Source organism: Ciconia boyciana, chromosome 11, assembly GCF_034638445.1.
Source record: "Ciconia boyciana chromosome 11, ASM3463844v1, whole genome shotgun sequence".
NCBI lineage: Eukaryota > Metazoa > Chordata > Aves > Ciconiiformes > Ciconiidae > Ciconia > Ciconia boyciana.
Window position 1 is genome coordinate 12010643 of NC_132944.1, and position 23911 is coordinate 12034553.

General features: G+C 40.9%; 1 protein-coding gene across 1 annotated transcript in view; it reads right to left on the minus strand.

Annotated features, from left to right (window-relative positions):
• CHL1 (cell adhesion molecule L1 like) overlaps nt 1-23911 on the minus strand; it is a 55766-nt gene that overhangs the window by 19933 nt on the left and 11922 nt on the right. The window contains exons 4-14 of the mRNA XM_072875785.1: nt 22919-23041; nt 21645-21815; nt 19802-19849; nt 17724-17844; nt 14464-14648; nt 8230-8361; nt 7441-7578; nt 6635-6746; nt 5772-5938; nt 4087-4252; nt 2796-2920 (exon numbers count right to left, since the gene is read on the minus strand). Coding sequence (XP_072731886.1) covers nt 2796-2920; nt 4087-4252; nt 5772-5938; nt 6635-6746; nt 7441-7578; nt 8230-8361; nt 14464-14648; nt 17724-17844; nt 19802-19849; nt 21645-21815; nt 22919-23041 — 1488 coding nt within the window. The remainder of the gene's footprint in view (nt 1-2795; nt 2921-4086; nt 4253-5771; nt 5939-6634; nt 6747-7440; nt 7579-8229; nt 8362-14463; nt 14649-17723; nt 17845-19801; nt 19850-21644; nt 21816-22918; nt 23042-23911) is intronic.

Genomic DNA, 23911 nt, shown 5'->3' on the forward strand with positions numbered 1-23911 from the left:
CAAGCTATTTCTGTTTGTCTTGGCATTTTCCAAAGGACTGGAACAGCAAGTTCAGTGAAGAAGGTGATAAAACATCTTTTGATTTCAAAATGGACAAAATTAGGAAAGTGGGAATTGCTTTTAAAGATCCGTTTTATTACAGAAAGCCAAGCTGAACCTTCTGGTCCTGCTTCCTCCCTTATAAATGCAATACGCCTTCTCGAGTTCATTTCCATCTACTCTCATTACTGTGCTTGCAGCAACAGATTTTTCTTTGCAAATCAACACTAAGATCTATTTAATCATTAATAGATATTGACACTGCTCTTAGCAGAAAGTTATATTAGCATCACTTGGTGCAAACCAGAGTGGTAGAAGGTGACTCAGCTCCAACAGTTATCGAACTTGGCCTTTAGAGTATGAGCGAGAGGATAACATTCATTATCCCAGCCATGGGGATCTATATTAAAAGGAAACAAGAAAATTCATTACCTGTCAGCTCAACTAATGCTGTCCAGAGACTATATCAAAGTCAGAGTTGTTGGCAGTTGGTGTGATAACTGCACTGTGCCTCCCAGGGACAAGTGCGGGACTACACAAGCTCCGAGCCCAGGACTACCCAGCTGCTGTCAGAGCTCACTTTTCAGGGATGTAGTTCCTGCCCCTTAACCAGGGTGAGGTGGGTCCTTGAAAAACTGCAAACCAGCACCACTGAAATAGGCTGCTCCCCCTTCACAGTCCTGGGAGACGGCAAGGGGGGCACGTGTCTGCAACACCACCCGGTTTCTCAACAGCATCCGGGGCAGAAGAGGTGATCTGTGGCATGGGTCGTTTGCCAAATTGCCTGTAATTGAATGAACACTTTCAAATTTAGCAGATTCAGACTGACAGATGTTTACCTTCCTTATGGCTTGCTTTGACAATTTGCAGTCTGATTGCATTGGATTAGTTTGGTAACCAAAATGTATAGGGCCTGATGTAAAAGAGTAATTTCTCACTGCAGCGAGCTGATGGTAACCCCTCATCCTTCCAAAGTTACACATACACACTCCCCCTCCTTAAACATAGGGCTGGTGTTTCAAAAGCTAAAAAATGTAGAGACCAAGGAAATGAGATTGCACAGCTTCAGGTCTTTGACTTCCTCCTGCCCCAATGTCTCAACTACATTTTTGGCTGACAATGTCATTTCATATAGGAAAACCAGGTACCTCAACCACCAAGACTGCCTCTGTCATTGTGAAAGAAATTAATTGTGTTTGTACTGAATTTTTTAAATAACAATATTGAGTTTTCCTGTTTATCTCAGGGTACATCAAAAAGTTAAAAAGGTTATATTTGGGTTGGGTTTTTCATTTAGTTTTCTTTGCATTTCTTTCCCCTATTTCTGTTGTACTTGGGAAAAATCAGGAAAGCACAAAAAGCTACAGGCATTTTGCTGTTGTATTCTTGGAGCATATCTGGTGTTAAAATTCAGTGCATTAATTTAAAGATGGCAATGGTGCATCTTAAAGATACTCACCCCTCTATCTGTTTATTAATCATAGAACAAATACTTAGAAGGATTCTAACTGAATATTTCTTTTGTCCTTAGTTGCCCATATTCTGATATCTCCATCTGTGCCATATTTAGTTCTTTAGCCATCTCACAAGTCTTTCATTGCAAAAGAAGCCTGAATTTTTCATTTGGAAAATAACAGATATTGTTAATCCACCAACACCTTTCTTATATACAATAAACAAGGGGAAAAGAGCACAAGACTGTTTTTCCTCTTCTGCAAATCACCTTTTTAAAAGGAAATAAAGTGCCTCATGAAATTTTCATAAGTAATGTAACGAATAGTCTACAAACATTTTGAATTATACAGCACTAAAGAAAACAGTACCATAAATAATGTGCATAACATCTTCTTAATTCACTATTTAGGGAAAAATACCATTAATTTAAAGTGTGAAAATATCTTGAAGGTGAGATTGTCTTAGTTCTTGTTGCAATCACTGCCAGAAATAAATAGAAATGTAAAATGAAGCAAAATTTAATGAAATTAAAATGATGCAAAACTGTCCACAATATGGAATTTTAGCTATTGGCTGATGCCGTTAGGTACATGTGCAAAGGACTGCACATCACTCCACAAATTCACCCCCTTAATTTCAAGTGGTCCTTCACGAAGGGTGGCAGGTTGTAAAGATGCTCATACAAGGTCAAGCTTCAGACTCTGTGGGTCAAGGATTTTCTCTGCTGTGGACTTGTTCTTTGCCACTGGACAATAATTTATGCTCAGATTCAGAGAGATAATTAATCCTTTTAGGTGCTTAACTTCCACTGATCTTCAGAGGAGTTGGACATCTAAATACTGGCCTTACGTCCTTCTTCTTCAAAACATAGTCCAAGTGGTAATTCTTGTGCAAATCTCTAATCAAGTGGGGTGAAGGATGGACCAAGGACTTCAAAGCAAAAGCAGAGCCATTCTTAACATGCTATTACACCTTCCAGCCTGGGCAAGCTCCTACAGCCACTGTGGGTGACTCCTGAACTGAGAAAAAAGGCTGCCTTGTCTTGGGTATAACAAATACAAATGAATATGAATTATTATTGATTAAATACAAATGAAAAGTTTGCGTCAGCATCCCCATTCCAGGAGATACAGGGATAGCACAACGGACGTTAACGAGTGAGAGGTACATTGCACCTCTGTGAAACTGGGTTATCGAGGCTCTGTAACTGAATTGGGCAAAAGAAGCAAATAAGCAAAAGTGCTGCAATGGCATTATGTACTGCACAGAGCTGTTTGCACACCGGGAAAATATCCTCTTACCAAGAACAACTAACTGCAATTCGGCTGTGACACTGTCCAGAGAAGTGCTAGCCACACACGTGTAAACTCCTTGATCCTCCAGTGTAACGCTTGATATGAACAGCGTATCTCTGTCCAGAATTATTCTACGGGACAAAAAAAAAGGTACATACAAATAAGGAAGAGAAAAATCTGTAAGATAAGCATATGACAGACAGCATTGTTCTCCGAAAAACTGTTCATAAAAAAACTTGGTAACAGGACATTTTGAATAACGTAATTGCACGTTAGGCCTGTTACTTTAAAACGTAATTGTAGTTGTATTATACACTGTGCTGTAGACTATTATTTGTATTTTGTAGCAATTTAGCCTCCATGGCTGGAAGTTGGCATGTCTCTCTTGGTCTGAAAAGAGCCACATTGATATGCATCGGCTGAGTGTCTGGAACATAGGATTTTGGCACATCATTAATGAGGAAAATACATGGGCTTTATGTCCGAATTTTTGAAAGGGTTGAGTACACTGAGCATTCCCAACCCACTTGTGTAACATCCAATGCACCAGGGGAAGCTGGCATTAACTCAGGCACATGGGCTCTGTTGCAGACATGGCATTTGCTTGGCGCTATCTCCCCACACTACGTGGCCTCAGCAGGATCTTCCACCTCCCCAGCACTGCAGTATTTAGGAAACCATCTCTCTTCTGCGGTAATTAATAAAGACATCCAGTTGCCCACTGTGGGACCCTTCATATGGAATAAAGGCTGAGCTCCATCCCCTTAAGGTCAGTGGAAACACAAGAGCAGGGCAAAACTCAGCCTGCGCTTGCAAGTCCTAAACTCATACATAGGAAAAACTCATTACTTTTAATGTGTATGATTTTAGGCAGAATCCCATAAATCTGTTTTACATTCATTTTAACATTACAAGGACTTGCTTTGGCCAAACAGGTATCAAACACAGGAAAATAATAGTTCCACTGAACTGGAGAAACAAAACCCCAGCTGATTGCACTGGGGCTAGGGCTGTATTTTTGGGTTGAACCAACATCTATGCAATATTCAGCTGTGATGGTGAGAAAGTTAATAAAAACCAAAATCATTTGCCAGCCATGGCTCAAAACTCATATAGATGCATTTATATTTATATGTATATAAAATGCAGATCTATTCACATATCGCATGAAGAATTCTTGCAGACATAAATTTGCATTCCAAGCTATTAAGTCTCATGTTTATTGAAACTCATGTTCCCGCACCATGCAGCATTATTCAGCTGAGATCAAGAAAACTCTTGTTTCTTCCCTGCTTACCTGCCATCTTCCGTGCTGTTGACTGGCAGCTCATCTCCATCTTTCCTCCAGGATAATTTAAAAGTGTGTTTCAAGTGTGAATCACACTCAGACTGACATTTCAATAAAATTGAATGTGATTTCAACACTCGGGGGTTCTTCGGAGTAACAACAAGTTTTGTAGCATCTGATTGATCACAGAAAAACACTTTGATTAGGAGAGAGAGACTATTACATCAAATTTTCACCAAGCACTTCATATCTAAAAATCAACCTTAGGAGCAATGATCATGTCTTTTTTGTTATATATACAAACATTTCAAGTGAAGGATGGTTGTTTCTTAAATAGATATTTGCCAGGAGTTAATTTTCTATCTTGAAAAATTATTTTTTAGTTCAATCCAAACCAAAAAGCTCCAGACAAAAAAAAAAACAACACAAAAAAAGTCACAGGTGAAAATCCTTGTTAGCAGACTGTCATGAAATGGATGATAAAAAAAAGCTTGAATATGATTTTTATGTCCAATTGCCATTTGAAATAGGCTTTGGCAATGATCCAAGAAAAATTACAAGCTTATTAAAGTCAAGTGAGAAAAATTATTGCAATCAAGTTTGTTCTTTTAATTGACTCTAATCTGAATGCAGAAACAGATGAATAAGTAAGAAGAAAGCAGTTGGCTGAATTTCTTTTTACAGTGAAATGTTGCTCTGTGAGAATTTCATTGTACATTTTCATGTTTATTATCACTGTAAAATTTACAAAGCAAAGGGAGTGGGTGGAAAGAGAACACAAAAAGTGTTTCTTTCTCCAGTTTGTCACAGCAAACCTGCATCTGAAAGTCCTTTTGAGAACCTTGCTAACTGAGTATTGAAGGGGGTTTTTTTATTGGCAAGCCCTAAATCCTAAATAAATTTGTATGCAGCCCACTAAATTTAACCTGTGTGCTCAACAGAAGCTGTCTGCTACCATCACCCCCCCAGGGAAAAACCCCTCCTGCCCAACCAACCAAATAAATCCCTTAAAACAGAATTAGAGCACAAGCTATGTACCTGAAATGTATAAGTAAATGCATTTCAGTAATTTTTTCTCTATTTACAAATATCTGTCAAGTTGATAATCAGGCAAAGGCCCACTGCAAGGCCCTCAAACCAGCAGCATCCCCTAACTCATCCTGCTGCAATGTGCTTGGTGTTCGCTGCGGATAGTAATTCCGTTTGGGATGTACCTTCTGCTCAACAGATGGGAAATAGCTTTAGGGAAGGAGGAAGCCCACGGCTGTGGGAGATGCAGGGACACTGCCTGGCTCAGCGAGGCCCCCACCAAGCCCACAAGCACAGGGAGGGCTCTGGGCTTCCAAGGATCAGCCAAGAACCTGCTCTGAGTGTAACAGGGCTGACAGGAAGAAGGAGGGAAAAATCCTTTCAGGATAATAAAGTTAACGGATCTGGGAAGTAAACTGCAAGTTTTTGGTGGCTTATGCAGCTTCTGGAAGTATCAAGAAGAAAGCAAACATCATGTATGAGCATGGAGAAATCACACAGAAAAACGGAGACAATTTCAGGTCATAGTACACAGAGAATTTATAGCCTCACAGAATAAATCTGTATTTTGGACTGAGTATTTACTAAGCACTTATTTACTGAAAATTTGTAAATATAAACCTTACAGATATCAAAGGTCTTTCTATTCATAAGTGAGACATTACCTCTTACATCCAGATTAGCAGTGATTGCTCTTTTTCCAACAGAGTTCGCAGCCCAGCAAGCATATGATCCTGAGTCTTCTTTCTTTGTTTCTTTGATCTCTAGGGTGCCATTCTTATTCAACTCATAGCGTAATGTTGAAAGTGGCTCTATGCTGTCATCCTTAGTCCTAAAGATGATAATAATAGTTATGGGTTATTTCTAGGGCTGCAGGAACTGTTATTTCATGGTTAGCAGATATTGCAGGGGACACAGGAATTTTGGGAGCTGGTCTCAGCTCTGTCACTGAGCAATCAAATCAAGATTAGCAAGTCACTTTACCCACGTGCAGCAAATCGTAAAGCTCCCTGCAAACCAGAAACACACTGACAACGTCTAGCAAGGCCTTTAAACTAGTCTGGCTGAGCCTTTAATCTATAGCTGTCATCTATAATTTTATTGCATCTGTCAAGTACTATGACAATCCTGTCATTTCCAACCATATGGAACCATTTCCAGGTAAATATGCTCTGTAAGTCATCGTGTTTCCACCTCAATAATGTGTCCAAACTTAAAAAGTTGCCAACATTAAACTAAGGCCGATGAAGCTGTAGCAGGATTTGGCTATGTACAGCATGGCTTGGTTCAGTGGATAGCCCAGCACTTCTCTCACACAGGTATTGAGGACTTTCATTAACTTTTTTTATAAGCCAGTTCTTCGGGGTTCTTGAAAGTGCATTTAAACACAGAATACTTATACTATATACAGTTTTGTTACAAATTTCTAATTTTAACTCCATAGAAATAAAAACTAGCACATTTTTCAATGTTTGGGGAGCCTGTATGAACTTGTTTCACTTGAAAACATCAGTTCTCAGTGGCTTACCATCTAATATCTGCTGCAGGCGAGGCAAAAATTTCACAGTGCAGGAAGGCACTGTAACCCACAACTGTGGCATAGTTTTCACCATCTGAGGTCAGTATTAAGGGAGCAATATCTGCAGAAGAGAATGCAAAATGAGCAGCACTGCATTTCAGAACTGGGAATATAAATACTGTCCCTGCATCCTCCCCTTTTCCAGCAAAGGTCAAAGGCTTAGCCACTTAAAGGGAATTGCACTGCCTTTTGGAACCAGTTGCAGTGAGCAACTGAGCTCTCATAAGCTTCACTGACAACGATAACAGTGGTTGACTGCTGGACATGTCAGAACATGAAACATCAATGTGCTCCAGGAGAGAAAGCAGACCTGGTTCTGCTTCCTCTGGAGACCTCTTTTATTAAATAAATTCCCATCGCTCTCTTTCTTCAAAGAACAGGCTGAGCATCACAACTGAAATTAAAGATTAACAATACACTTAATAATTCAAAAACAGAGTTGTGGTCACAATTCAGCCCCCACTGGTTTTAGTACATTTGAATTCAAAAGGTTTTGAGCCCAACCACAACCATGTTTTTAAAATAAAGAATATATCAAAGCTCATGAACACTTATGCTAAGCATATGATATTGCCCATGATAAGGCTTGTTGCATTAGTTTGGACAACGTATTTCCTAAAATCTGGGGCCAATGCAAAAGAACAATGACATGGTTACAATCCCCAAGCTGTTCTGAAGCATTCATTCAGCAGAATGGGACACTTCAGTTAGTTAGACATTTTCTCATGAACAGGAAAGGCTGGGAGGGTACTCACTGAGGACATTCACGTTGGCGCTAGCAAGGATGGTGCCGTGCTTGTTGCTGGCCTCACACTGGTACACAGCACTGTCCTGAATCTGAAGGTTGGTAAGGCTGATCTCTCTGGCAGAGATTCTCCCTCTGAAGGTCCTACCTAGAAAGACCCAGACTATATCAGGAGATGAAGAAAACACCACGGCTGTGGAGTTCACAGTCTCTCCTCACTGCTTGAAAGTCAAAGGCGAAGCACATCTTCAGGATCAAACCAGGACCTTGCTCAACAGCCGGCAAGCAAGTTGCAGAGCCAAACTGCAAGCAACTGCAGCCTTTGCCAGCAGTCCTGTGGCCTAAAGAAAGTCCTCTAGAGCACCAATTTCCAGTAAAATCCCTACATAGACTTTTTTAAATGGTAGTAATAATACTGCTACACCAGGGAGCAGGGCCTGTGCTCCCCAGCCACACAGTCATGTGTGCTTGTTCAGAAGCACAAAGAAAGACCAGGAACCCTCAATGAACATAAGCTATCCCAGATCCCCAAAAGATGGGAGTGTTACGGGGTGAGGCAGAGGCAGTAACTCATGGGTACCACCACTCCACAGCCCTACAGCTTTCACCCCTACTCTCTTCAAGATCACATTTAAACATTAGCTTTATTAAGTAAATAAATATTAACTCATATCTAAATAGATGTCAAACCAGACATCACTCAGTGCATTAGGATTTGTGCGTTCCCTCTACCCGGGCACAACACAGGCACGTCCCACCCAACCACCACCTAAAGGAGGATGCTGGACCTTGCACTTACTATCGATGGGCATCCCGTTAAGTTTCCACTGAATGGTTGGCTCTGGGTTGCCAATAGCTTCGCACAGCAGCACAAGATTTGTTCCTACGCTGTAAACACCACCTTCGGGCTCCTTTATCCACCGAGGAGGCTCTGTAAAGAGGGGACACAGCAGGCATCAGGTGCACAGCAAGCCAAGTCTAACTGCTATTGCTATGGTCCTCCAGGAGATGGCAAACCCTGCCAACAGTTCCCAGCCAGCTCCTAGCAGCCTATTGTGCAGCTGTATTGTATTTCTTGCAAACTGGTGTTACAAAAGGTAAAATTAGCATCCGCACACATCTATTTCTGTCCTTCAGACTTCGTGAAATGTGAGTGTCAGGGAGAGAGCGTAGGGAATGGGCAGTGTTTATGCAAGTGGAAAACAAACGCAAATGGGAGGTGACAGGCTGAGCAAGGAGGTAAACCTGAACGGGTCGGCACTTTCACAAGGCCCCTCAGACATGAGATTGTGGTCTGTGAAATGAAGTGAGACTATTTCAGCAAGTCAAACAAGATGCAAATGTCCATCCAGCTCAAATCCTCCTCACTAGGCATGAGCAAGCGGCTTCCACCAACTTGCCCAGAAGTAGCCGGAGGGCAGAGTATGGCGATGCAGTGGAGCTCCACGACAGCATGCAGCACCTCCATCTGCTCATCTATGTGTGCTGAGGAAATGCATTGTGATTTTCAGTATTCCGGTTTTCCATCCTGTATTCAGATGAGAGGCTGATCCGTGACATATTTAGGAATGATGAAACATTCTCTCACCACTGGGGATGAGAGAACCATCATCCCGAGGAGCGGTCCAGAAAGGTTGCCCACAGGGTGGTGGTAGAGGAGCAGCAGGTGCTGCTGCATTCCCTGTGCTCTCCTCTTTCCCAGCACTGCCAGCTAAACTGGGGTAGCTCTGGGGAAACCTTCTCCTCTGCAGAGCAGCCCCTGAGCATAAGATACTCAAACCTCATTAGAAAAACACAAACATAAGGGAGGGAAGGGAACTGAGGCGGTGGGGAAGCATTTATCTGATGAATGCTTTGCTTTCTTCAGACTGAATGCAGGACCCTGAGCCTGCCTACCCTTCAGTGGGCAGCCTCAATCCAAGACACAGCCTTGAATTCATCATTATCTCTCCCTAAAAAGCAACAAACTTCCAAATTTTAATTGCAGACCTGACACTACCTCTTCTGCGTGTGTGGGGCAGATCACTGGGCCTCTTTCTCTATTTGAAAAAAATGAGCTAACGTATGGGAAACATGAGGATTCATTAGTTAATGCTCATAAAACGCTTCAAAGATTAACAGAGCTGTTGCCCGGTAATACATCTCCAGATGTTATCAGTGTGATTTAAAACAAAGCATCATTGCTCATATTCACATAGATATATCAAAAAAACCACCCCTGAAGGGTGATACACAAGAGCTTCTACACACAGCCCACCATTTCCACAGTAGAGCACCCATGAAGAGACACTGTTAAGCAACATCTGAAGACTGAAGTAAAAGTCAAGACACTGAAGCTTATCTAAAATTATAACATCTTCACATTTCCTTCACACAGTGCAGATTTCTTCTACCACTTTCCTCACACAGTGCTGGTTGCCCTCCCATAGTGCAGTGTGTGACGTGACCATACTTGTTATGCTTCCTTGTATTTGGCTCCAGGAAAAAACTCTGCAAGCAGCAGAACATTTTCGCTTTGCAGATCTTTTTCCTGCTCTCTCTCTCTCATATACATTACGCTTTCATCAGGAAAAGACAGGTCAAATGCATGGAGGTGAAAAGGTTTGTAACAGTCCTGATTAATTTTTTTTTTTTTCCTCTAGGTCTGCCACAAACACAGTACTTGAGACAGGATATTTCCTTGTTTTGGAGGAGGTGAGACACCAAGCACAGACTGAATACAAATCACCGGATGGATCCCTTCTTATTTTCATTTGTGCATGCACTCTGGAAGTGAGCTGCAGATATATTATGCCACTGCTTTCCTTTCTCAGCATGGGAATTGCTGTGGGTGCCCCAAGAAAGTGATGCAGCTGCGAAGCCATAGGCAACAAGATTTTGCCAAGTATGAAACGTAATTTCACAGAAAGGCTGAAGAACCTCTTTTCTGTGTGGCAGATATGCTATACGACTTACAAGTGTATAAAATATAAGAATAACAAAATATAGACGTATTTTTTAGCAACTACAAAAACCAGTGGTCAGATAGTCAAATAGTTAATCTGTGTGAGCAATACAGTATGGCAAATATTTCACTGCATAATATATTCTTCCTGGTAAGAGTTATAAATGTGGGGCTCCTGATTAAGAGATTTATGTCTTTATGGGAATATAATGGTCCAAAAATAGAAGGGATCTAAAATGGGCATCTAGTCCAACTTCTGCAACAGAGCAGGATCATCTACACCTAAAATGCCTCCAATGGATCCAAGCCTTCACCACAGCCTCCCATGCTGTCTATGGCAGCACTACGCTTTTCCCCACGACTAGAATAAATTTTTAACATCTAACCAACTTCTGCCTTGCTGCAATTTAAGTCTATTGTATCTTACGTTATCCCCAGGGAACTTTGTGAAGAAACTTGGGTTCATCTGAAGGCTGTTATGCACTCCCCAGATTCATTCTTCCCTAAATTAAACAGATCTATCATTTTTTTCTCAAATGCCATGTTTTTGAGCTCTGTAACTACCCTTGCTGCTTTCTCCTGAACTGCCTTGAGTTAACCCCAGCCTTGATGAAGTGCACGATGTAAAACTGGTTACATTACGTGAGGCCTTATCAGTTCTCAGTAGTCTCTCCTACAACAACATTTTTCTTTACAATTTCCAGGATGATTTTTGCTTTTTCTGCAACACTAATATTTCCAGGTTGTGTTCAGCCTGCGATCCAGTATATCCTCCAGACTAGTCTAACCAGACATTTTCCATCCTGTGCTTATGAAGCCAATTAGTGCTGCCTGATGAGAATTGCTTTGCACTTGTGCTTACTGAAGCCCATCCTTTTTATTCCAGAGCATTTTCCCAATTTGTCAAGATCATTTCAAATTCTCCTCACATCTTCCCAAGGGCTGGCAATCCATCCCTCTTTGGGGGCATCATCGGCAGCTTCCGCTGCAGTTACCACCTTGGGGTCTGCATCCCCGTTGAAGCAGTTTTCCAGTGAAACACAGAACTACAGTTTGAGCCTGATTGAAACAACCAGCCATGTTTCTGACTCACATTAGTCTCATCTATTTTATTTTTGTCTAGCTGAGTAATGAAATTATTACGAGACTTAACTGCAAAGGCCCTTAGCTATTATATCATTACTATAATTAATCATTATATTGTAATAATTATTTCTGTTAAACACAGTCTAGGAGCCTCAGTCAAGATCAAGGTACCATGAGATCAGGCGCTGTGATAGTGACAAGATTTTGAGGTTATATGTACATTTTATATCGGGTTTGGGGGATTATATACAATAACCAAATAAACAGACATTTGAAGTCAAGACAATTTGTGGGCTTGCTTCACTTTTTTTTTTTTTAAATAATTCTCTCTCATTCTAATAACAACAAGGAGGGTTTTGTGCCTGTTCCAATGTTCCAGGCTACATCTTCCCTTGCAAAGAGAGATTAAAATGCTCAAACAGTCAAGCAATTTGCTAGCTGAATATTTTCATATGCTTGGTAATAATTGCCTGAATCTTTGCCCTCAGACTACTGCAGGATTAGTAAGTGGGCTGCATGCAAATATCATTAATTAAGACTGTTATTTAGAAGGCTGGGGTATTGGTTTGAGATTCTCAAATACCAGAAAGAAGAACAGAAAATGAGACATAGTGCAGAAATGATAGCAAAATCCTGATTTACATACCAGCACTAGATTGAGAATGGTTGGCGGTTAATAACTGAGATCATTTTTTTTCCATGTTTAATTTTCTTCTCCCTGCATGCATCCTTTGAGAAGAGCCTGTCAGGTGCGAGGATGCCCTACGTCAGCATAACCTCCCTGAAACCAACTGAAATTAATGCTCACTTCCACCAACTCAAGATCTGCCCTTGAGTGTGCACACAGGAGTTGCTGCAAGAATGATGAACATGCCCATCTCTGATTAATGGTAGTGACATTTTCTGGTTAGAAATTCTAGAAGAAGATGGTGTTTGGGCTCAATTTTACCTTGATACCCTGCATGTGAGGTGACTCCTAATAGGAAGAATTCCTGCTAGTGACAGTAGCCATCATTAGTTACACACATGGAAAATGAATTTGGTAGCAATTGCAAAGGCATTTTTTACATTGCAATGGCTAGAGTGGGATTATTTCCTTCCTTTTTTTTTTTTTTTAAAGTACTTGTTTGTTAATGAGCAGGAACAACAATTTGCCGGAGAGCTTTCCTCCCTCTAGAGACTGGGGGAAAAGGGGGTCAATATTCTGAACTGCTTAATTAATGTTATTTCTCTGGTATTTTAGTTTTTGCAGCTCCTGCAGTTTCTTTGAAGGATTCAATTTTTACAGCCGAGAAAATCATAGCCAGATTGTTAAAATATTCAGCTAGAGCAGAGATGCTCCAAACCATCTGGAATGATTTCTAGGAGTCAGCACTTCCCCTCCATCGCAGCTGAAAACTTGCCATGCCCTGGTATCCCCCTCTGCCACACTACCAGGAAGGGAAAGAAGACTGTAAGACACAAGGTTGTGTCAAGTGAATGGGGACGATTCATCACATACTGGGAGACAAGGCTTTTCCTCAGCTGATGAGTAAATACAGAGCAGGTAGCTGAAAGTGCCTTTCCTCCCATCAGGACTCCTTGTGACCATGGAGTGAGAAGCAGCACAGATTAAAATGAAGCAGTTGGCGGACTCCGGCAGTTTAATACTGCCTGTGACTTTTTTTTTTTTACTCTGCAGAGCAGAGGCTGGAGCATTTTTCATCAGTAAAGAGAAAATGTTTTCAGCAAGTTTTTCAGCTGTGCTTCAGGATTCTCATTTTGTAGCTATTTATGGGCAGCATTGCTGAAAGAGTTGCAGTGGCAGTGATACCTCTGCAGGGCTCACCTGTCTCTGCTAAGTCTCATCAGAGCTCTGCTTTGCTCCTGGAAAAGAGCATCTGCACCTGCCTCATGTGAAGGGCTCACACCTTCAGGGTTTGGGGAGCAGGAGAAGGGAGAAAGGAGGATGGAGGGAGAGCAGGCACCATGCACCTCTATCTGCACTCTGCATGATGCCTGTTATAAAGGTATCTTGGCTGGCTTCCTTAATCTGCCTTCTTCTAGCAGCAACATAAATAAATGACAACCAAACGGATGCACAAACATACCAGGTTCTCCGTTCTGCTACCCCAGCGCAAGCAGCCAGCACTCACCCTGTTCAGGCACAGACCTGTGCGTACGCTCAAGCTCAGGGACGCACCACCCCACGCACGGGTGTATGATACGCATGAGGGTAACCCTGAGACTATTTATGAATGCTGCTAATATAGTATTGGTCATGCTTCCAAGCACGCAGCCTAGGGTGGGAATGGGCCTTGGATACTCAGTGGGATGACAAAAAGGGTCATATTTCAATTTTTTTAAACTGTTAAAAATTAGTAGAAAGTATCTTTTTTTACTTTGTTTCATAAGTTTTTATGGTACTTTTCAGGAGCTACAGAAACCACTCCTAGCTCAGGTTGTCCCTATACAAAAATGATAGCAAGGGAGCACGTGAAGGAAGGGAAGAGAAGGGTGGTACCGTGTTTGTTCACTGCATTTTTACCATCCTCCCTAGGCATTCACTTTTGGTGGAAGCCAGAGAAAGGAAATTGAGCTAAACGTACCTCTGATCTGACCCAGTATAGCCATTTTCACATTCTTTAAGAGCAAGTAGAATAATTAGATCTTTTGGTCTGATATTCAGATTAATACAAGACATTTCATCAGTATCTCTGCTTGACTAACACACATCTTTAGAACATTGGATCTGCTCACGTATTTGTACTCCTGTTCACCACTTTGTAAAGCCTTCACGGTTCAGGACAAAAAATGCATTATTTCTGTTTTGTTTTTTTTTTAAAAGTTGCTACTTTCTGCAAGCTTCCCAAAGCTATAAGGTGGGTCCTTGGCTAGCATATATTGATAGAGTTGGTTGAATTTATGCATTACACCGAGTGATATTAGCAAAGGTCCTTATTCACTTTCCTTTGACCACCTCTCTGCTCAAAATCAGTAAGCTTAGTAAAGTGTACTCAGCACCTTCCACATGAACGTGGAACTCATGCTTTGCTCTCCCCATGGGGTTGCTTGCTGTGCACTGGTATATTCCTTCATCGGCTGCAGTCACTTGGTCTATCTTCAATATCTTCCCAAAATTTTCTGTTTCTGGTTCGTCCTTGGGCAAGTTTCCAGTGACCTTGACCCAGCTTAGATGAGGAGTTGGGCTAATAGCAAAAAAAAAAAAAAAAGATTTTGAGTTGAATACTAGGCTGCTGTAATGCTTCATGTTAGCAGAGCTGCTGGACTTCATGTATATGGTTTGCAAGGTGAAGTTTTCAGAGTCTTTTGAGACCTTTTAAAATACTGGGGCTATACTAAGGGTTATATTATAGACTACAACTAGTCTATATGGCTTCTTGATTTGAAGGGCCCCTATGAATAGGTTCTTCACAGCCAACACCAGGCCATGGCATGAGGCTGCATTCCTTGTAAACGTATTGGCATGGACTGTGGGAGAGGGAATGGAGCTCATTTCGTCATACTCCAAAAGGGCACCTGAGGACAGACAAGGAGGTAAAGACTTCATTACTGTGACTCCACTCGGTGCCCTGCCTGGTTAGAAAGGTGGCCGGCCTTTGGAGGAGGCTGAAAATGCTCCTTACATTTTTAGAAAGAGAATGGCTGTGACACAGAAATTTGGGACAGACTGTTGTCTGCACATTCCCAGCTGGGCTTTGTGACCCCGACACCGCACACGACGCACATACACAGTGTCATATCTGCTTACTCTTGTGTCCATCTGTTATTGTGGCAAAATGCCCAGGCACAAGCTACCCAAAGCCCCAGGTACCAAGAAATTATGGTTTTTCACGAGCAGTGAGCACAACTGTGCAAATATCCTATTATTACCTGCAAGAGTCCTTGTCCTGCTCTTGTACCAAAGTCAGGCACTGTGTTGCCATGGTGTTGTATTGAGGCAATGCCCTCCTGACACTGTCATTACTCAGAATATAAGTCTTCAAAAATGACAGACTGGAAATGTATTTAATTCCTTATTTTGCAGTTGGCTGCCCCTGATCTTAGTTACTTGAAATCTGGCTCAGTCTATTTGCTTTCGTGGTTTGTGGACATTTGGTGGGATAGATTGGCAAAGATATAGGAATAGCTGATCATTTTTCTGCTGAGAATGGGAATTTTGACAAATAAAAGTATTGTTTTATTTTGGTCTACGTGTTGCATTTTTTAAGGGTTTCAGTGAAAAATGTTTGTTTGGTGATCAACCAAAGAAGTACTTTGTCTTCTTTCAAAAGTGACTACTTTTTAAAAAAAAACTTTTTGTTTGAAAAATAATTTAAACATAAGTTTCTTGGAAAATTTTGAGTGAAACAAAAATATTTCTTTTTTTTAACTTTTTTCCAAATAAACAGTGTCCTTTTTTTACTTTCTCTTCTTGTACATTATATTAATTCTTGCACATGAAAATTCATATTTGTGTATTTCCAAGATGATTTGCCTATTAAGTACCTTGAAAACACTATAAACTCATAGCTATGGACTTGTGGAGGTTTGTGCACCTGCAAATTAGCTTGATGGGTAGTGAATCAGACAAGGAAGTGTTGCAACAGGGAACTAAAACTCACTGCAGATACTTGGAGTGAACCCAATAGAGACAAGTAATTCACCTTCTCTCAGAAATGGCAACCAACTGCAGAGGCATAACCTTGCCAGCTCAAATGAGCAATGCCCTTTCAAGCCTGCATGGAAAAACAAAATAACCTAAACATATTTGTTCAGGCAGATAAATATCCTGATTTTGGAATTTTACAGAGGGGATATAATTGCACAGACTTTAACAGGAATTATCTATCTGCTAACCACAGTCTGCATTCATAGACCTACAGCTCTACCATACAGCATCAGAAGACAATGGAGACAAATTTAAGTCTCCATTCAACAGAAAGCTCTATCACAAATAAACCAGAAGGGACTGTGCTTTCATTGTGGGTTTAGTGGTTGGAGAGATTTTTGCTTTACTATTTCTCTGGGGGCAAGTCTTCTGGGGCAGACTATTGCATCTACAAGCACACAGTAAAAATTGGAAAACTGGACTGAGGGCAAAGTGGAGCTTATGTCTGTCTGAGTTACTGCAGGAGGAACAAGGTCTGAGAGAGGTATTCACAGCTTCATTGGGAGGACTGCACTTAACATTTATTTAGCCATTCCCTTTCCTTACTTACCCTTATTTTGTCCTGTGTTATTTACAATAAGGAACAAAATTGTCCTGATTTCCCATCACATACCATCTACTTTAAATCTTCCCTATATTATTACAGTGAGCATCTCCTCATTGAGATATTCTGCCATGCTTAGTACAGCCAGATCCATGACTAGAGCTTCAGTAGTGCTCTAACGTAAATGCTAATAGCAGTAACAAGCTTGAGATATCCATGCAGCACAAGGCACCAGAGGCATGCACAGGAATTGGCCTAAGCAGAAAACATGGGACTGTAACTAAATTTGAAGTTAGCTAAAACTGTCAGTTTTAGCAGGAGCAAACCAATATGGCTGACTGGTTCACTGTATTTTTACATCGTTGTGGATTTTGTTCCTCGACATACTGTCATCTGTGAGAACATCATGGAAGGAACATCCTTTGTATGGGAATTCTGGATGCTGGGGAATGGACCACTGAAAGCGGCCAGGATCACATGCACTTCCAGGCCAGCATCTCCCACTGCAGCTGGGCTAGGTGGGCCACCAATCTCACTCAACGGGTCATTTCCTTAGTGGATATCTTGTATTAAGTCACTGAAGAATTTTCCTTTTAAAAACCTGAGATCTTAGGAAAAATGCTGAATAATTTTTGAGCATTGAACCAAAACTGAATTGGCAAAACTAGAAAAGAAACATTACAGGTTGTGAGCCAAACCTCAGAAGCTGAATTCTGATGTTATTTAGTTTCTCAACATCTCAAAAGTAGTACTACTGAAAAGAGTTCCATAATAGTTTTTTTTTAATACTACAGTAAAAAAAAAAAAAACAACTTACCATGATATGATTTTAATTACTTATTTATAAGCTATAGCAATAACAAATACATGAATGTTGCAGGCTCGCTCTGTGCTGCTTTACAAGGAGTATGCATACTTTAGAAAAACTCTGTATAGAGTTTCAATTTAAAAATGTTTGGGCAGGTAGGTATATTCATTTGTAGTTGTATAATTTTTAATATAGAGTTGAGGAAAGAAAAGGCTATTTCAAAAGGTGATTAAGTTTGTGCAGTATTGTGCATTACTCACAGCCCTTCAGCAATACATTCGAGTAGCAGGACACCTCCCTTGATGACAGTGACTGATGAGCTACTGCCAGCAGATTCAGGAGGGATCAGCAGTTTGGGTTTTCTTTCCTTGATAAAATTTGCTAAAAAATAAAATAAAATAAAATAAAAGTTAGATATGAAATCTTAGAGCCTTTGCTTATCCCTCAATAATGCCACAAACATCACTTCTGTCAGAGGTTTCGGACAGCAATTTGTAAATTTTCTTTTTTATTTATTTATACGGTTTGAGATCAATCCAGGACTCTCCTGTTTCTCCTGCTTACAGTCAGAAGATGGCCACAGTAATAACAACAGGCAGCAGTGCTGGTGAAGCCCCTTTTCCTATGGTTTCCTGTCCTGCTTTCCAAGCACTGGCCCTTTCTATCATACACCTCTGCCAGTCTTGGTACACTGGTCTTCTCAATTGCTGATCTTCTGGTGTGCACCATCCTTCTTAGCACCCTTCTTCTGCATTGACTCTCTTTCATCTTTTAAATCCCAGATGAAAACCCATCTTTCCTGACTTGAATATCCCACAGAATTGTCCTTCTTGCTACAATTATTAAATCTACAGTAATGGAGATACAATTTGTAAGGAAGACTGTTAAAATAATAAAACAAGATTGACCTGCATTTGATTTCAACGGACCATTTGTTCCAGCCTGCCAAACAAGGGTTTCATGATGAAATATGCATAGAGTTAAATGGCTATCCAGTTATCACTATAATAACAATTAGCACAGTAATGAATAAGTCCCCAAATGGTACTAGTTCTTCAAAAATAGTCAGTTACAGATGATTTGGTAAAAGACCCCATGTATCTCTCTCTGAACCATTTTATAAATTTTTTTTCCTCCCCTTTGTGTCTCTACAAATCCGTGTCACAAGTGCCCAGAGCTGCAGCAAAACACTTTGGTGCCTCTGGATATGCTCGCACATTTTCCATCTGCCCTCTACCTCCCGTTGCCAAAGGCAGGCAGTCCCCCTTCCCGAGCAGCGACAGGAGTTCAGACATCTCTCCGAGGGGAAAATCAGTTTTTGAGTGTCTGTCACTCTGCACAAGCCTTGCTTGTTCTGCTCACAAGGCTTAGCCTCTGCAGGCCAAGGCTTGAGGACTGATTAGTGCTTTGAGTTATCCAGCCCGAAACGCTAGAGGCGAACCCCCTTTTCAAAAACTTCAGTGCTCATCCAGCAAAAGGAAGTCTTTCAGCAGAATAAAATTGGGCATTTCAAAAAACAGAGGCTCTCAGAAGCAATTTAACCAAATAAATCAGAGTCAAGAGCTACATACAAAACCCAAGACTAACATTTTATCCTATTTTAAACAAAATTAACTGGGTGAAGAATTGCAGGAATAGCCACTAGTTGCCTTCGGACTTATCCACATTGCCTGCATAAACCTCAGCAGAATATCTGCAGGATATTGCTCCACAAGGAGGGGAACACAAAGCGAGGGAAGATGTGAATCCCCAGGATGAGACGCGTTTCGTTGTAGAGCTTACGTGTGGTCAGTATCGGACAGGGCAACATACGGCCAAAGAGAACCACCTCCCGTCTACCGCGAGGTACAGCTGTAGATGGGGACAATTAACACAGAGCACCTAAAGCTCTGTAAATCCACACCTTAAGCTCACCCTGGAGTAATGCAGCCCCAGGGTGGCCCTTTAGACATGAATTCATGGTTTCAAACTGCGTGTACCTAATGCCAGCATCTTCTTAACTGCCAGAGGGAGATTCGGAGCATCCAGCTCTGGCTCCTGCTCTGAACTGATAACACAAGAAATCCAGGATGTCAGCCTCCTTACTTACATCACATTATGAAATGTGAATATTCTTTTCTCAAGTAAGAAAACTACCTCTTTGTTAAAAACCCCTCAGATTTCTGTCAAAAAGTACAAGATGAGCAAATTGTACTCCATGGACCACTTAAATCCATCCCATTGCAATAAAAAGGCTTTTGTGATTTTTTTTTTTCTTCTTCCTGAGCAGCAGCTCACATTTCATCTCAGCTGGTAGATTCTCAGTTTAAAGGCTAAATAACAGATGCATTCAACTCACCCTTAGTAACCGCAGCGTTAGGTGAGCCTGAGTCATTAGCATGCTTAACTGAAATAAATAAAAGTGACAACCAAACACAAACATGCATAGTTGATACAGAATCAAAAGAAACAATAAATCAAGCAAAACAAAAACCTGCCCCCCCAATTTCTGCCATAAAAGAAAGAAATAAAGAAAAATAGAAAGTAAAGCAACAGATGAATAACAAATTTCTGAAAATACAAAGAAAATTCTTCAAAGATGTACTATTCTGCAAAATACGTCATGGGTAATATAGTCATCATTTCATCCTAGCTACCTAGTATAATAAAAAATCACTAAGTCCTAAGTATCCACTATAAAGAAATTTTATAAAATTTATCCAGTCTCTTTTTTCTTATTGCCTACATTTTCTATGTATTTTTTTTAATACAGTCCCTCAACAGGGACTTGGCACAGAGAGGAGTGGGCAGTCTCAAGCTGAGTTTACAAAAACCTTCAAGTATGTGCCTCACTTTTTTGCCTGTGCCCAGTCTCGTGGCTTTGATGGCAAGGTGCACGCACTGAAGTGTTTTGCTGGGCCACTGCCAGGGCTGTCAGCAGCCCCACAATCAAACCCCATCTCATATTTCTGTAATCTGTGTGTGCATGTGTGTGGGACTGGACCCATTAGAAAAGCTACGGAGAGCAACATTTCATTTTGATATTTTTCTCACAATTATTATCCCAAGGTACGGTTTAAGCAAGTATTAAGATATACAAACCCACTGCTAATCCTTTATCTTTTTATCCCAACAAGAAAACTCTCAAAATCATATATTAAATATTAGGCTTTCATTCATGAAGAAATCTCCTTGGCTTTCGGGGCTGCATAAGCCCGAAAGGTCAGAAGTATTAGTGAAACAGAAGACTGATATTAAGGGCACAGGCAGCCTCAGCGAGTGGTACAAGTGAAACCAGAAACTATTACAGCCAAAAGAGATTGAAGCGAAGTGGGATGGATCTCCAGCTGGTATAAGCTGCCTTAGTTCCACTGGCTTCTGTCGGGCTTTGCGATTTAACGCAGCTGAGAGCATGCCCTAGAAGGCTGCTTTTTTTTTGCTTGGATATTTGTATTCTTTTCCTCTGTTTCTAACACTGATACCTGTACACTCCTTGCATTCAGTGGCTTTACACAGCTTGAATTAGCTGTTGGATACCGCAATGGGTGGGTATACACTGAACACATATGTGAGGATGGACAGCAAACCCAACTCGCCCCAGTGAGACTCAGATGCAGGGGCAGTACCTGAAACCATCTTTTGTATAAGACCTTCGGAGCCTACAGGAACACAGAGATGTTAAAATGAATAAATAAATGAAATCTGATGTTCCCTACTTAACATTTCATTAAGGAAATGGAAAATGCCTCGTGTGTCATTATTGATGCTCAAGGCAGCCTGCAAAGACCTGGAAAGCACCAGCGTCGTTCCCAACTGCATTGCTGCATCCGGACCAAACCAGGCCTGCACCCAGGGAGGAGGTTGCCACATAAAGTCCTCAAGATCCAGTGAAATCCCATCCATTGGTGACCCACTGGACTGCAAGAGAAGCAGATCTCCCTAATGCATCATTGGCTTTCACTGGGGGGAGACAGGAGGAAGAACGGGGCACTTTCGGGGCCCAACAGCTGCGAAAAGCTTTTATCGGTTGAATTTAGCCCTTAGAGTAAAGTTAATAATGCAGGAATAAGCACAGTAACATGCATTTTCTTCAGAGAGAATCACATCAGAGACACAGGGCACACATCTGCATTCACTGATGCCTGGGGAGTTAAAAAAGAAAAAACAATAGAAAACAAGAAACTACTCATCCACAGACTTACAACGGGAAACCTTCAGTGTCATTGGCATTTTCTGTACAATCGTCCTCAGTCTCGGAAATGCTGCAAAGCAACAATAATCACTTCGACTGTCATTTTCTTCCACGTTTGCAAAGTAGAGATCTCCCTTAAGGCTCATGGAGACCCTTTCATCTTGCGGAATGTGCTGCAAATCTAGCAAGGAAAAATAATTATGATATGGTAATGATACTGAGCTGTTTCACCAATATGACCGCTAATGCTCTCCTGTCGTATGTTTGCTTCCAGATACAGAAAGTAACTTTGATGCGAAAGAGACAGAAAGCCCAGCATAACCAATGGGTTATTTACCAATATTCAACATAAGACTGACAATTGATAATAAATATTTTATATATTATAATATATTTTTATATAAAATATATGAAAAATAATTGATGATGAAAAATTGATAATAAAAAAATACCCAGTACAAAGTTCCTGCTCAAAGGAAATTTCCAGCACCCCTCCCTGATACAAAGGCCTGTAATGATGATATGGAGGTCACCATTTACAGATGTCCCCCCCAGCCAGTTTCCCAAGCACTTTGCTCTTCTGTAACTACAGATTGCAGCAGGGGAGTGTTAGTATGAACTAAGGTTGCTGTACTGTCTCATTGTTGATCCAGCCAAATGCAGGTCTGTGCTAAATATGTATGTCAGGAATAGAGAGGCTGCCTTATAAGATCAGAGGTTTCATCTGGCACCCTGTCTCTGCAAGTACTTGGTCAGCATCAGAAACAAACACTTCATGTCATGGAGGCAATCCGAGTTACTTTGCTTCCCAAGAGCCAGAAATTCTTGGTAAACACAAATGCTGAAGAATAACATGACAGAAACCCACAAGGAACTAATTATACTTACCTGACAGAATTTTTTTTTCTTAGTATCAAATCAACCATTAGTTTATGAAAAGAGGAAAATAGTAATGATAGAAATAATATATTGACACATTTTATCCACTCTACTGTAAATGTAGTAGTCCTCTTTACTGGTAGACTCATTTACTGATATGCAAGCTTTCTGATATCTCATACTTAATAATATGTTGTGTCATTGCATTCTACAATTTACCTTTGTGTTATGTAAAAACATATCTCCATTCTCCATTTTTCCATTTTGTTTTTCAATATCCTGATCTTTTTCCTAAGCACTTGCACAACTACCGTTCCAATCAATTATGAATCTGTAATGAAACTGCTCTGGAAGACAAATGTTTTGAGTCTCCTCATATGAACTGTGTAAAAATTGTTTGCTTACCAATATTCATCCAATAGATATGCAAAGGCGGGATGCCTTTTGGGGGGTTACAGTGCAAAATCACAGAATCACCATGCTCCACATCAAGGGGCTCAATTTTTTCTTTTGGGAATTTTGGTACACCTGTACAAAAACAAAGAAGATGCTCTTTTATTGTTACCTTTTGAAATTTTGCCCTTTGCTTCCCCTTAATATAGTTCTTAATAAAATATTTACTTTAACATCATCCTTTGCATTCTCTGCCTTTAGTTACTACTATTATTTACAAAATTATAAGGAGTAACAATGCTTTTTACTAAGAGTAAGAAATCTCTGCTAGCATTCTTCATTCATAAAGGGCACAGACTGTAGTATTGAAAGTCAGGCAACTGAATGGTAGTGTTGTCTGTGATGTCCGTGAGGCTTTATTCTAATGCATTTATTTTCAAATGCTTTCTATAGTTCATTGATTTGTACCGTCTGGAAGGGACAGCTCAAAGCCACACAGAACCGAAGCCTGAGGCTAAGATCGGCATAGAGGACTGTGCACTGATGGGTCCCAGGCTGTTCCTGGGAGATCAGAAACCATTCTGGGAGTGCAGGATGTCCTCGGAAGTCTTGGCTAAAAAGTGGTTCCCAAGAAGCCACTGCAAGTCAATGCAGGTCAGGACAGACATCAGCCAGCTATTCCGCCTCGTGCCTGGAGTTGTCCCAGTTCTTATCCATCTTCAGAATCAGATGAAGGAGAAGTCTGATTTAAAGACTATATTGCCTCCTCATCCCCTCAGGTGTAAAACCTCGGCTGTGCAGATCTGCAGACTTTCTCAGCAAGCTTGTCCCTCGGAATGCAGAGACAGGATTTGCACAAAATGATACACACGGTTGCACAAGGGCTGCACTACTTGTGCTTAAATATAGATTAAATAATTAATGGATCAAGGACTTGTTTAATCACCTAGAGCATCAGCACTGATGCTAGCAGACTGTTCAAAGCCTGAACCGCACTTGGCAAAC